The following is a 15,861-nucleotide window of genomic DNA, read 5'->3' on the forward strand; positions in this document are numbered from 1 at the left end:
TATGAGGATAAGGAAGCAGTGCATCGTAAGAATGTTCAAGTTCGGCTTTCATCATTAAGTGTTTTACCGTTTTTACGTCTTCATATTACCAAGGCTTTGTTTTCAATTTTTGATTAAGAACTTCAAAATGCGTAATAATTGCCTGTATAATTAATAAAGGTTTTATGATAGATTGCAAAGATTGCATTATTTTCTATGGGGGTTAGTTTATTTGTTTCAAATTACAAAATTACAAGCGTTGGCTTGTAACTAAAAAAACTTGTAAGTCAAGGAGAAACGTCTGTCCATGAAGAATAAACCACAATACCTGATGTTGGCTTTTATTGTCAATAAACACACACAACTACAAAAATATGAAATGAAGCGTGCCCATCGAATGGAGGTAACTGTGCCGCATCCTTGGCCGGCTGGGACAATTGGCAGATCCCGAACGGCTTGGCAGCAGCCGTGTAGCGCGGCCTGGCATTTTGTGGGCGGGAGAACAAGCAGGTCGATGTGGCAGGAGGCCGAAGCCGCCGAGACATTCCAGGTGTGGCTTAGCCCGGTAGCTGCTCCAGCTCTAGAAATCCAGGTGCTTGTTGCCAGAGCCACAGGCTGAAGCCACCGTTGCCGCTCCTGGCAGTTCCGCCCTGCTCACACGACTCACCGTCTCAGACAAGTCTGGAGGCAAATGTAGTCGCTACACAAATGAGAGGATGGAAAAAAAGAACGAGGGTGGGGAGGGGGGATTATTAGATCAGATGGCAAAAAAAGTGGATCAATGTACGGTAGATGTACCCCTCAGTGATGTTTAATCACAGAGCCGTGTTGCGTTGAAATTGCATTAGATGCTTCAGCACTCTGCACAGAGCTGCCAGCGTGGAGTAAACCTGCTAGCGTGTTGCTAAATGCTTCACAGAGCTTTAAGTCTGTTACGTCTCAGGGTATCTGTGTGTGTGTGTGTGTGTGTGTGTGTGTGTGTGTGTGTGTGTGTGAGAGAGAGAGAGAGAGGAGCCGCACTGCATTGTGTATAGCAGGGGTTTTTGAACTTTTTGGGTCCAGGGACCCCTTACAGGGAGAGAGGATTTTTCCAAGGACCCCCTTATAATCCTAACAGCAATTGACTACCATGTGTACCCATAAATGCCATTAGATTATTTTTTTTTAAATGTTTCAACCTGAATATGAATGAGTTATTTTATAAAAATGCATTTGACCATATTAAACTTAATTCAATTAAATACAAGCTATAAATGTTGGGCGCTTGCAGATTTTCCAGATTTAGAGTTGAAACCAGATGTTTACATACAAAATATAAAGAGAGACTTTTTTTTTCTACTTTCTGACATAAAATCAGACGAAACTTTTCTTTTATAGGTTAATTAGGATTCCCAAAATTATTTATATTGCTAACTGGCAGAAAAATAAGGATTGGTTAGACAAGTGTTTACATGCAGAAAGACCTTTAGTAGTAATTTGGGAAAACCCAGATGACAATGTCACGTCTTTGGAAGCTTCTGAATACTGGTTCCTTATGTAACATCTTAGGAATGTCAAAATAAATCAGCCAAGATTGTAGGAAGAGAATTATGGACTTGCAGAAGTCTGGTTTATCCTTGGGTGCAATTTCCAGATGCCTGAAGGTGCATTAATGCATAAATTATTCGCAAGTATAAACACCATAGGAATGTCCAGCTATGATACCATTCCAGAAGGAAACGGGTTCTGTGTCCCAGTTAGCAGCTTGTGTGGAAATACTGACGCAACATCTGAAGATGTTGGGCGCAAGAAGATGTTGGGGGTTGTTGGGCGCAAAAGGCTCTTCCAATTGGACAATTACCCGAAACACACCGCCTAACTGCTTACAAAGTGGCTTCAGGAGAACAAAGTCAATGTTTTGGAGTGGCCCTGATCTCATTCCTATTGAACATTTATGGGCAGACCTGAAAAGGAAGGTGCGACCAAGGTGGCCTACAGACTTGGCTCATTTACAGCAGTTCTGTCAGGAGGAATGGGCCTCTCATTATTCTGGCATTTATCAAATATAAATCAAATTAATCTTTTGTAATAACCTAAAACATGAAAGGTTTAGTCTGATTTCATGTCAGACAAAGGGGGAAAAAAGGGCATGTGACTTTTTATATATTGTATGTCAACTTTATGTGATGATACATCACAGTTATAGCAGAGCTTTTAATTGGCTCAAAGCCAAGGTAGGGAGGAGTCATTTTTATTGTTTGGTTGATTGGTGCGCTCTTCGACATACGTAAGCATGCACTTTTCAAAATGATACGACATCGTTTGTTGCAAATAATTTGCAGACCCCTGAAAGAACCACTGATGTATAGGACACGGCAATATACATACATCGGATCATTTATACAAGACCATTTAGGACCATTTTCAAGCGAAAACATTGGATTGCTGCGTTATGGAGGTTGAAAATGAAAACGTTTTTGAAACGGTCCCAAAGTAGAGACAACACTGACTCGACTTAATGATCAATGAATTTCATTGATTATTATTATTTTTTGTTAATAGTCATTGACTGTTCATAACTCCTGTTTCCATGCCAGTGTCGTATTGACGAGATGAGAAATTCTGCCTGAGCGAAGATAGACAGCTACTGTATAGAGATACAGGAATACATGCTGTATGACATGCTGCTTTTTTTAGACCGCAAACTAATTGAGACGGAATGTACAGCGCTTCTGCCTGTTGCAGCCAAATAGTGCACTTCATTTGGCCTTAACTGCTTCATGACACGATGAATCAACAAAGGTTCCCATGCAATCAGCAAAAGTTCAGTTGATCGATAATTATGCCTGTTGCTATCTCCAAATTCTTGTTTAAAAACGTCACCATTTATTGTTTTTGTGTTACCTATGACTAGTCTGTGAAAATGGCGCACATACAAATGCGCATCCAGCATTGAGATAAGTCACAACCCAAAAGAAAAGCAGACCCAAGTGCATATGTGTGTGCTTTCAAAACTTAAAGATTGCTGCAGCGCCAAAGCTACCGCTGCATATTTCAGATAAGGCCTGTGCGTACACTTTCTTCTCAACTTTATTTGATTTTGCAGGTCTGTGTGAACGTGGATTGCTATAACAGTGTTGTTAACGGCATGTGAAACGTTTCCTGAACGCAAAGGCTTTTGTCGTGTAAACATACCGACTGAAAACTGTAATGTAGATGAAAAGTCCATGTGAGCTGATTGTCTCTGTAACACAAATGACTGCCCGAGTCTTTTAGCTGAGTTACTTGTTTCACACAAAAGCTTATCTGTGGAGCAGCCCTGTGCCAACTCAAAGCACAAAGACGCTAAGAGGTTAATGAGGGCCACTCGTGCAAAGCCCCCTAAGACCAACATGCTAACTGCCATAAAGCTTAAGCGGGGCTACGCCGGTCCCTTCAGGATCCGCCAGAAAAGCTGCCGATGGCACTCCAATGAACAAAGTCTTAAAGAGGCTCTGAAAGTGGGCAAAGAAGTGAAGTGTTTCCAGAGTCGAGTGTACTCAAGACAATGTCGGTCAGCGTGCTGCTTGAGCACCTCTGGAGGTATCAGAATGAAGGCATTTTGTGTACAAGAGGCGCTAAAGCCTGTAATTTGCCCCTGAAAGACTCTGCCAAGACATCTGAAACCTCCTGGTCAAAGGCTGCACCTCGCCCCCCCCCCCCCCAGCTCATTCCTGTAAGGCTTCTCTGCCCACTGTATCCTCAACCCCTCCAGACATGTAGCTTGAGGAGATCCCTTCCACTCCCACAGATACTTATCTCTTTCCTAATGAGTAGGTGTTTTGGTACGGACTTTAACGGCGTCATTACTAAGAGATAATTTGGAACTACGCAATGCTTTTCACCCCCTCGAGGGTAGACCACTTCCTTCTTGTGCTGTTTTTGCAGGGATCTAGAGGGTCTAAACCGCAGAAAATGTTCACACATTGCTGATGTCCAGGTTTGATACGGTGGACATGTCCCTCCTGCTACTGTGGCCAACAGATCATTGAGGCGTCAAACTCAAGAGGTCTCCTTTCTGTGAACTCAAGCCCTTCGTGAGTTGAAACAAGAGGAGCAGTCTTAATGCAGCACAGCAGATTATCCCGGGCAGGTGAATACAGAGACACTGTGAACGACCTGTAATTTAATGTTGGTTAGGTAAGGTTACATGGGAAGGATGGGAGATTCCTGCTCGCTGGACAGATATTACATACGTTTGCCATGGTAAGGTTTTGAATGGTGTGTGTAGGTCGGACGGTGATAGCGGCGTCTGCTATGTAAATATGTAGCTTGGGTTAGGTTAGATGGATACTTAAGTGAAATTCTGGATATAGTGTGACATTATAGCAGTGTAAGAAAGAAAATATCCATCGATCCATCTCTAAACAAATGGCTTTGAATCATATTTGCATTCCATTGTTGCATGGAAGTCTCAAATCTCAGTTGACCAATCAATGGACAACATTGTGTCAAGCTAAACTCTGTTGCAACTTTGAGGGCTCCTCAGTTTACGACGGAGTTCCAATCCTTCGGTGGCGTCATAACCCAAATTTTTTGCCTTTTACAAACCTACGCTAAAGCAGTGGCGAAGTCATAATTACAGTAAGTATTTGTATGACTAATATTTGTAGCCCATGAATATAAAACAATCATAAACAGTAAGTATGGCGGTAACCGATCACATCTTCTTGTGACAAGATGTTGGTTTGCCGCTGCACAAACTAGCTCATTGCGCATCGTTTGTAACCATGAAATAATGGACAGTCATAAACCAAGGACACCCTGGGTGCAAAATAGTTGTACGATACAAATTGGTTATTTTGCATTATGCATTAAAACCTTTTAAGACCTTGCAAAGGGAATTCAGAGCTGTGTTTCTAAATACATTATACATGTTTTCAGATAATTGCTGAAATATTTGCACAATTTTTAAGCCTCATTTTATTTACTTGCAGATTTTTTTGAAATCATTCAAATTTGCCCGTTATTAACAACACTCACACAGCGAATTTAAAATGGATGTCTCGAAATATTTTTGGGTACTGAAGTGAAGAAGATTTAGCAAGGTGAAAAGATGACGAATGGTTCGAATCTTTCAGCTCACACTGAGATCCGCTCTCTCTCTGCACAGAAACATCCGTGCAAACTCCCGTAACGGACTTGAGGGGGCCTCCAGACGCGCCGCTTCCACCTCTGCCAAACCTCACCTGTGTAACCTTTCGTGTCATTAGCTCAGTCAAGTGTAATTGAAAAAGAAAAACAATGCATTGATCAAGCCTGGACTCAGTCCTGCTTAGTGCACTGCAGCGGAAACACACTACTGAGCAGGGGATGGAGGAAAATCAATCACATGTATACATCATCCTCAGAGGGTGAGTTAAAAAAAAAAAAAAAAAAAAAAAAAAAAAAAAAAAAAAAAAAAAAAAAAAAGAGATCACACCGTTGTTTGGCTGTCATGCACACACAGCCCTGGCTTGGCCGTGTCTGTTTGGCTCTGGGCTGTGTGGGTACACTGAGCATGTGCAGAGCGAAGGTCAAAGCAATCCAGAAGTTCAGCTCAGCTTCTCTAACCTCAGAGTTCAGGGGCACATGAGAACAATCGATGGTAACATCAAAGTTGGAGGGAGGAGCAGACAAAACCAATCAATCGGCTCCACACATTCAGCGGAAAGCTAGTTAGTAGCCTAGTTGTTACCTATACAACAAGTACAATGCATGCAGGCTAACATAGATGTAATAGTTTACTTTCTCTTCGGTGAGGTTTCAGTAAAGTTAATTCTACACCTCTGTAGGGCAAGTTTGGACATCTGCTTCGACACTGAATTAATAAGGCTAGTAGAGGATTTAAGACACACATAGTATGGGAGGCTGGAAGTCTGCTTCCCAACGACCTGCAAACTCCATGGTGTAAACAAGGACATCCGGAAAGCCCTCAGAGCCATCGTGGGGTGTATGTGTGAGAGAAGTCTTTCCCGGCTGCCTGGCAACCTTCACGAGGTTGGAGAAAGAGGGGAAGATACAGCAGAGAGAGAGAGAGAAGGGGGGTTGCTGGATAAGAGTGGACGGCGGGAAAATAGACCATTGGCTGCGGCGGAGAAGGGGGGATGGCGATATGGATGTGAGCTACCATGTTCGTACGACTGTGTGTGTGTGTGTGTGTGTCACAGTGGTTAAGGTCTGCGGCTCAGCTCTGTTCCACGGCCAGAGGGGCTGGGGAGGGCGCGCTGGGGACAGGTGGAGAGGTGACAAAGCTCCAAATGAGCGCTAAGCACTTGAAATGAGCCCTCGGGGCCAGCCCACAGACTGGCTTTGCCTAAGAGGGTTACTAATATCACCCCACAATGGGCAATTCCATTCGGCTTACCGATCACCCCAAAGACCCGCTTCTTAAAAGAATATGGCGTTACATGCTGCTTGTGGTTCCGAGACCCTGTACATTCCAGCGGATGTTTGTAGAGATTAAATCTTTGTTTAATTGTTCAGAATAGGAATAAATCATAGCTGATGTTTTTCCCTCGCTTATATTATAATCATCGCCTTACTATGTAAGTGTGCATACACATCATGTTCGGCGACTTAAAGAGACATTTTTAAGCAGGAGCTTAACAAGGAACCAGCTACACAAAACAGTGGCATCAAAGGCATTCCACCTGTGGAAAGGGCTTGCTCATGGCCAGAGTATTAGGTGCTAATTTTTAACGAGTCATTTATTCCATAGTGTTTTAGCCAGACTTTCAAATGGCCCACGTCACTGTACATCTTAAAACGATGGGAAACCCAACACCTCGCAGGGAACACATGACGACTGGTCTGGCCGTTCAAATCAGATTACCCTGTGCTGGATCACGCTCATGGAAGTGACATGATATTTACAATAAATACCTACTTAGTGCAAGCATTGCAGTCGTCACTTGCTCAGTACATGCGCTCTTGAATAATTAGGCCAGGATATTTCACTGCTATTAAGTCAATGGAATGCTTGAAATTCAACATTGTATCTTGAGGATGAAGTCGAAAAGTTGAATGAAATAACAACTACCCCATCAGGCAAAAGGCTGACCATCAAACTCCTTCTATAAAACAGAGTCAAAATAAGTAGAAAATAGTAGTAGAACATTTCACAGTTGACACTGGTGAATTTTTCCCAGAGTTGCTGTTCCATCTGCTGACTAAATCACCTCCTAGTGCCATAATCCCTCACAGCGATAAAATTACACCCCATTGTGTGGGAAAATCATTTGCTGGATCTATTGGGACAAGTGTTAACTTTAACCCAGCAAAACCCTACATAATGAGGCGATGTGCTTTTCAATTTGACTAGCACAGCATCATCCCATTTACACTGGCCGTTCCACAGAAGACTTCCGCTCCCTAGACAGAAAAATGCAGAAAGAGCTCCAGTATAAATCCTATCACTTGGGTAATTCTAGCCCACCTGCAGCAAACAAAGGCTGACAAGGAGCTCTACCTTCCTCTTCTTTCGCTATAACAAAGAGTGGAACACAATCCCTGGCTTTGCATAAGGAATAACCTGTTGATCGAGTGTGTTCGTCATTTCAGATGGTTCTATCATCCTGCATTACGAAATAGTTACCTAATTCTCACACTTATAAATTGGTTCTCTCTCTTTCTCTTTGATTCTCTTCTGATTCTAAGATTGGAATGTTGACGATTTTCAACCAGTACCTTGCAATCGTACAAATCGTCTTGGGGGTGTCATGAATGAATTAAGTAATGGTTTCTTGGTTAACACGGACCTGCTCATTTTATCACCTGCTGGTTGATCCAGGATAATCCAGGAGACATTCATAAAAACAGTCAAGACAGATGCCACACGGGCAAGAAACATCATCTGCTTCTTGGCTAATCTCTCTGACAGAAGGATGAGTAAGCATTTTGAGAGTAATTATATTCCCAAACACTGAAAGAATGTGAAGCGACTAATACATGACTGAGTTTCATTTTAAGTGAGCATGTTCAAACAGGAAATCGATTGGCTGACAATATTTTATGTTTATTTCTGTTCTTTCGTGTAGGTAGCTGGCCCGCCACTTACCCTTCACGGTCCACAGACTGATCTAAAACAGCATTTGATAGCATGTGCCATGTGAGTAAACATGACATGCATGGTAATCAGTTAGCTCTGCAGCGCTTGTGAATGAGCAAACGGACAAACAAGGGGCCAAAGTGTAAGTGCGCTGTAACACAACAACTTGACTTGTTATCTCTGTCGTCATCATCTTCCACTGAGGTCCTCTGGGGGCCTCTCCTTGGGCCTGTCAAGGCCTTTGACAGGGAGCTCTGCATGGGGCCATTTGGTCTCTTTTCAGATCTGTTTTGTTTCTCTTTGCAGGCCTGTGTCGGTATGGACTGTGGGCGTTGTAGGTTGACGGCAGCAGGGGGTGAGGGCACATTGACCCGAGCAGTGATGGGTTGCAAGAGGGGGGTTTAGTTGGTGTTATGGACTTGGGCACAGCCAGGGAGTGCTGGTCCACCCCTGGGGCGACATGGTGCCGAGGGAGAAAGGGAGCGGGATAGAGGGCGAAGAGTACAAACATGTCTAAGTGCTGCCTTCACTACACATAGGCCCATAGCAAAGAGAGCGGCTGCATGGGTTATGACAGCACTATCTGGGGGACCTCTTGCGCCCTCGAACACACATTTCACCCCTCAAACTATGAACGTCCTCAGGTTAAAGCATCACTGACGTGGTAGGAGCAGGGTTTTTTTAGTGCAATACAGATGTTCTGCTGTAACAATCCCGCTCCGTCCAAAAGATAGCATTTAATGTTGTGTCTTCGGTGTTGGGACTACATTTTTTGGCAAATCTTGAAGCAATATTTGGACTAAAAAGGAAAGAACTAGTTAAGTCGTTTACTACTTTATTTTGTCACATTTGATCGACTATTAAACATAATATTATGCTTTTGTTTCAAATTGTGTTCCTCTGACTCTGTAAAAGCAGCAGGTAGCGACAGCAAGGAATACATCAATGATGTGTCATAACCCACGTAGAGTCTACAGTGTGATACTAACAATGAACTATTCAGAATATGTTTTCAGGCCGACAATGCCAAACTACAATCTTTGTTAAATAATTTGTTGTCAAATCAAGTTGTCAAATCTGAAAAGACAACTTTGCAAGAACCACATTAGATCCCTCTGGCCCCCAACGGGGGGGCCAGTTGTCGGGGTGCCTCGGTGGGGCCGGCGGACCACCCTGGGTCCTTCGGTGTGGGACGTGTCCCGTCCGCCGGGCTGCTCTCGGGTGGACCCTTGGGGCTGATCCCGCCCCTCGATTGATTGGGTGGGATCCTCAGCCACCGCGGTGCAACCACAGCAATTACAGGACACTTCTGTCAGTCTGTGTGCATGTAAAATGGTATCAATTCACTTGCATATATCCGCACCCCTTGGTCTCTTTCACCGGATGTGGGGTCACGCACTTACTACGACAAATACGTCACGAATATGCAAATCGCTTGTGTATCCGCTCACTTATACTGTCGTCCTCTTAATTAATGCCACCACACTTCAGTTGAACAGTCGGGTTCACGACCCTTGTCCTGCATGCTTCTTCTCCTGTCCTTGTCCTGTTCTATCTTGTCCTGTCCTTCCCTCACAGGGTGTAGCACTACAGCCCCATGCAACACTCATATTTAATGTTTCATTGTTGTAGATAATGTAATGATTTACTTCTCTCATCCTGTTTACAATTAGTGCTTTTTCTTTTGTCTTTGTTTCTAGAAACTTTGTTCTTTTCGACTGATCAAGTCTGATTTTCAATAAACCTCAATCATAATACCACAGCGGAAGCTTAAAAACTCCACTGTGACACAGTAAAACTGTTCCGGCTTGAAAGGGATTGAGGAGAGGCTTCCGTGGGACCACTCTGCCATAAAGCCCCGACTGGTGGAGGGCACCAGTGATGGTTGACCTTCTGGAACTTTCTCCAATCTCCCGACTGGATCTCTGGAGCACAGCCACAGTGTTCTTTGGGTTCTTCTTTACCTCTCTCACCAAGGCTCTTCTCCCCCAATTGCTCAGTTCGGCCAGACGGCCAGCTCTAGGAAGGGTTCTGGTCGTCCCAAACGTCTTCCATTTAAGGATTATGGAGGGCACTGTGCTCTTGGGATCCTTAAGTGCAGCAGAAATTTTTTTGTAACCATGGCCAGATCTGTGCCTTGCCACAATTTTGTCTCCGAGCTCTTCAAGGCAGTTCCTTTGACCTCATGATTCTCATTTGCTCTGACATGCTCTGTGAGCTGGAAGGTCTTATATTGACAGGGGTGTGGCTTTCCTAATCAAGTCCAATCAGTATAATCAAACACAGCTGGACTCCAATGAAGGTGTAGAACCATTTTAAGGATGATCAGAAGAAACGGACAGCACCCAAGTTAAATATATGAGTGTCACAGCATTTCTGAATGAGGTCTGAATACTTATGGCTGTGTAATATTTCTTTTTTTTTTTTTTTTTAAATAAATCTGCAAAGATTTCAACAATTCAGTTTCTTTTCTGTCAATATGGGGTGTTGTGTGTGCATTAATGAGGGAAAAAAAATAACTTTAATGATTTTAGCAAATGGCTGCAATATAACAAAGGGTGAAAACTTTAAGGGGGTCTGAATATTTTCCATACCCACTGTATTTCGATTTGGACATGTTTTCAAATGCTTCAATTTTCAGGTTAAAAAAACCCACAACAAATAGCCAAAATACAGTGCTTTCAGATGACCTGGATTAAAAAAAAAACAACAAAAAAAAACATAAGTGCAATAATCCAAATAATATCTTATAAAATGCAAACAAGTTAAAAATAGTTATATTTATTTAAAATAGAATGCCAGGTTAGCAGATTCTTGTACAATTAGCCTCCAAATGTTTTTTAGTCTCCAAAAAATAAAAGCCAGAGCATGACCATGGGCCTCTAGTCATGTAATATTGATGCTCACTTCTGTGTTGCACTGAGTAAACAAGTGCACACATATATTTTACAAAAACAGGCACACACACAATCCACCCCTCTGCTGCGCAACTGTCATAAAAGTGTCCAACAAAAGTTTACCACAGCCTGGTTTAACTTTGTCTTATGAAAATAAAACGCCATTGCTCTCTTCTCCGCTGTGATGGAGTTCCCAATTTAGTTTTCAGTTATACCATTTGGGCGGCACGGTAGCCGACTGGGTTGGACCGTCTGCCTCACAGTTCTGACGACCTGGGTTCAATCCCCGGCCCCGCCTGTGTGGAGTTTGCATGTTCTCCCTGTGCCTGCGTGGGTTTTCTCCGGGCACTCCGGTTTCCTCCCAAATCCCAAAAACATGCAGGGTAGGTTAATTGACAACTCTAAATTGCCCGTAGGTGTGAATGTGAGTGTGAATGGTTGTTTGTTTGTATGTGCCCTGCGATTGGCTGGCAACCAGTTCAGGGTGTACCCCGCCTCCTGCCCGATGATAGCTGGGATAGGCTCCAGCGCGCCCGCGGCCCTAGTGAGGAGAAGCGGCTCAGAAAATGGATGGATGGATGATACCATTTGATAAAGGTCATCTAGAGGTTACTGTGTCAGCCTGTGCAAATGACTGACCCCTTTGGGAAGCGTGAAGACGTAATCACTCCTGCAGAACAGTTGTGACAGCAAAAAAGTCAGCACTGAGCAGGTATGAGAATGAGAAAGGGATGGCAGCTTAACATAATTTGCCTCTTTAAGTACAGTATTTCCGGTGTCAGTCATGATGATAATCACAGTTTAATGCATTGTAAAGTAAAAAGTGGGAGTGATGTGGTATACAGCGTTTTCTTTGTGTCAGGAATGATCACTACATTTAAAAAAGAAATAAATTTTTTTTTTTTTTAAAAAACAAAAAACAAATCATGACCTATTAATTTACTGTTTCATGTTAGGGTTGGGAATCTCTGGCATGAGGCCAATTCGATACATGTCTAGATACACAGGTAGCGATTCGATGCAAAAACTATCTTTACAGGGGGACTTGATACGATTGTTCTGAAGTCCCTCCTTCGTTATTTTAGCTGTGTGCTTAGGGTCATTGTCCTTTTTGAAGGTGAACCTTCGGCCCAGTCTGAAGTCCTGAGCACTCTGGAGAAGGTTTTCATCCAGGATATCCCTGTACTTGGCCGCATTCATCTTTTCTTCAATTGCAACCAGTCTCCCTGTCCCTCCAGCTGAAAAAAACACACACGGCATGATGCTGCCACCACCATTCTTCACTGTTGGGACTGTATTGGAGAGGAGATGAGCAGTGCCTGGTTTTCTCCAAACATGCCACTTAGAATTAAGGCCAACAATTTCTATCTTGGTCTCATCAGACCAGCGAATCATATTTCTCACCATCTTGGAGTCCTTCAGGTGTTTTTTAGCACACTCCATACGGGCATTCATGTGTCTTGCACTGAGGAGAGGCTTCCGTGGGACCACTCTGCCATAAAGCCCCGACTGGTGGAGGGCTGCAGTGATAGTTGACTTACTAGAACTTTCTCCCATCTTCCGACTGGATCTCTGGAGCTCAGCCACAGTGATCTTTGGGTTCTTCTTTACCTCTCTCACCAAGGCTCTTCTCCCCCAATTGCTCAGTTCGGCCAGACGACCAGCTCTAGGAAGGGTTCGGATCGTCCCAAACGTCTTCCATTTCAGGATTATGGAGGCCACTGTGCTCTTAGGAACCTTAAGTGCAGCAGCAATTTTTTTTGTAACCTTGCCCAGACCTGTGCCTTGACACAATTCTGTCCCTGAGCTCTTCAGGCAGTTCCTTTGACCTCATGATTCTCATTCTCTCTGACATGCACTGTGTGCTGTACGTTCTTATATCGACAGGTGTGTGGCTTTCCTAATCAAGTCCAATCAGTATAATCAAACACAGCTGGACTCCAATGAAGATGTAGAACCATTTTAAGGATGATCAGAAGAAATGGACAGCACCCGAGTTAAATATATGAGTGTCACAGCAAAGGGTCTTAATACTTATGGCTGTGTGATACTTCAGTTTTTCTTTTTTAATAAATCAGCAAAAATATCAACAATTACATTTTTTTCTGTCATTATGGGGTGCTGTGTGTACATTAATGAGGAAAAAAAATGAATTTGAATGATTTTAGAAAATGGCTGCAGTATAACAAAGAGTGAAACATTTAAGGGGGTCTGAATATTTCCCATACCCACTGTATTTCGATTTGGACATGTTTTCAAATGCTTCAATGTTCAGGGTAAAAAAAAACCCACAACAAATAGCCAAAAGACAGTGCTTTCAGATGACCTGGATTAAAAAAAAAAAAAAAAAAAAACATAAGTGCAATAATCCAAATAATATCTTATAAAATGCAAACAAGTTAGAAATAGTTATATTTATATAAAATAGAATGCCAGGTTAGCAGATCCTTGTACAACTAGCCTCCAAATTCTTTCTGGACTATAAATCGCTCCGGAGCCAAAAAAGGCATAATAAAGAAGGAAAAAACATATATAAGTCGCATTTTTGGGGGGAAATGTATTTGATAAAATCCAACACCAAGAACAGACATTTAATCTTGAAAGGCAATTCTGTCACTTCTAAACAACTTCGCCAACTCCGGAGGCAGACGATGCGCCGCTTCCTCTTTTACGTCGCTTTCGTCAGACTCATTGTCAGTTGCAGGTACAGATACACAGGCCTAGAGCGCCCTCTTGCGGTTGTCCGTGTGAAAATAACGTGAAATTATGTAATAATGTGTTAATAATTTCACATATAAATCGCTGCGGAGTACAAGTCGCACCCCGGCCAAACTATGAAAAAAACTGCGACTTATAGTCCGAAAAATACGGTATATATATTGATGAAGACTCTAAATTGCCCGTAGGTGTGAATGTGTGCGTGAATGGTTGTTTGTTTCTATGTGCCCTACGTTTGGCTGGCGACCAGTTCAGGGTGTACCCCGCCTCTTGCCCGAAGATTGCTGGGATAGGCTCCAGCACGCCCACGACCCGAGTGAGGAGAAGCGGAACGGAAGATGAATGAATGAATACATATATATATATATATATATATATATATAAACACACACACACACACACACTTTTCTCTTCACTAACAATATTTCAAGAGCCATGGAGGGTTTCGCACACCGTCCCATTCAAGCTAGGACCGGCATTTTTTTTGGTGGGTTTTTTGCTACTTGCTGAGTGCTGACTGACATTTTTTGAACTTATAAGTCATGACGACTAGCCTAGTACAACTGGCGATTGCTGCGTCAGCTTCGGGACATACTAGACTGTTTGACCTCCTGGAAATTTCTTTTTAGGGTCGCACAGTACCAACACTGGAACGTACAGTATAAGTGGACTTCGAGGACTCGAGACGAAGCATTAGTTTGCTGAGGTACAAAGCCCATGAGAATTGCCGAGATGTACCTACCTTTCCCATATTGTCTGCATGCTTACAATCTGTGGCACATATTTCACCGCCGGCCCCGATCTCGATGGCGGACTTGCGATAAGGTACGTAACATGACGTTGCATTCAATATTTGCAACTCCTGGCGGAATGCTACTTTGCTGTGACCACGAAAGTAGCTTAACTACTGAAAAGCTATTTGATGTTGAAATAGTGACGCTACGGAGAAAAGTCGTTAAACTAGTAGTGTCGCTAGTATCCACCACTGCTGTGTTTGGTTGTAAACATAACGTTACCTGTGGAGCACAGAGCGAGACCGCTCACGCTTATTTTACGAGATGAAAACCATAAAGCCTCAGGCAACCGATTCCTAGTCTCGCAATAGCCAGTCCACAGCCCTGCAACCGATGTATCTAAGGATTCCTGGCAGACTTGTATCGATACTCGCCTTGACAACCGGATATCCAGTCGCATCGGTTTATCGTTCCCAACCCTATTTCGTGTGTGACAGAAATTTCATTCACTTTCACCCAAGTTGTTCGTCAGTTTAATTTCTCCAAGACACAACTGTGTAAGATAAAGTGTCGATGTGCTTGTAATACCTTTGGTGTCTTTGTGAGAGCCCGCATGTGTGAGCGTGTGTGTGTGTATGTTTGCGTGCATCCATGTCTGTTAAGTCTGTCCCAATGAATAAAGGGGGGCTGGTATAATCCATCACCAGTTGATAGTGCTCTCAAAAAAAGGAGCCCTTTTTGCTGAGAGGACAGCCCTTGTGTGGACAAAGACCACCATACTGGGGACTTCATAGGACCCAGCTGAAAAGGTGTTGCCCAGAGTAACCCCATTCACATTAACAGGCATGCTGGCCAAAGCCAGTCATTACTGCTGACTTGGACCAGCCGGGCCACACATAGACCAGCCTAGAGCCTCTAAGGCCATTCACTGCACATCAGGCGACAGGCAAACAGCCTGAACTCTGCCACAGGGAAGCAGCTAGAATTGTTATCAGTCTATTGGAGTCTGTCTTGAGATTTCTTCTCAAAGGAGAAAAAAATGGGTTAGATGCAAATTTACATAGATGTTCTGACAATATAAATAGACACGTCCATCTGAAATTAACGCAATGCCTCATTCCTTTGCCAAGGTTATGTGGTACAGATTGGTTTGACACGATAATGGTGAGACTTTCGATGGAAGACTGTGATGTTGGCATACTTGAAGACCCTAAAGTGAATTCAGAGATGTATTTTAAAACACATGATACATGCCTGAAGATAATTGCTGAAAAAGTGCAAAGACTTGAGAACCACGAATTGCGGAGATAAACTGTTTTTCACTATTTCACTTTTCCTTGATTTTTTTGGGCCTGGCTAAAACGGTGCCCAGTGACGTACTCGAGCATGAGTCCCACCTTCCCCACTATATAAGAACTTGAGCGCCTTTGTTTGCATCAGTGGTTATCCAGCGCAATTCCAAGGTACTTTGATATTATTACGATGC

At 43.2% G+C, this 15,861-nt stretch overlaps 1 protein-coding gene across 1 annotated transcript in view; it reads right to left on the bottom strand.

Annotated features, from left to right (window-relative positions):
• Window positions 1-15,861, bottom strand: part of elp4 (elongator acetyltransferase complex subunit 4) — an 83,512-nt gene continuing 67,651 nt past the window's right edge. Inside the window, exon 10 of the mRNA XM_061701358.1 lies at window positions 1-679. Coding sequence (XP_061557342.1) covers window positions 560-679 — 120 coding nt within the window. The 3' untranslated portion in view covers window positions 1-559. The remainder of the gene's footprint in view (window positions 680-15,861) is intronic.

Source organism: Phycodurus eques, chromosome 2 (genome assembly GCF_024500275.1).
Source record: "Phycodurus eques isolate BA_2022a chromosome 2, UOR_Pequ_1.1, whole genome shotgun sequence".
NCBI classification, from domain to species: domain Eukaryota; kingdom Metazoa; phylum Chordata; class Actinopteri; order Syngnathiformes; family Syngnathidae; genus Phycodurus; species Phycodurus eques.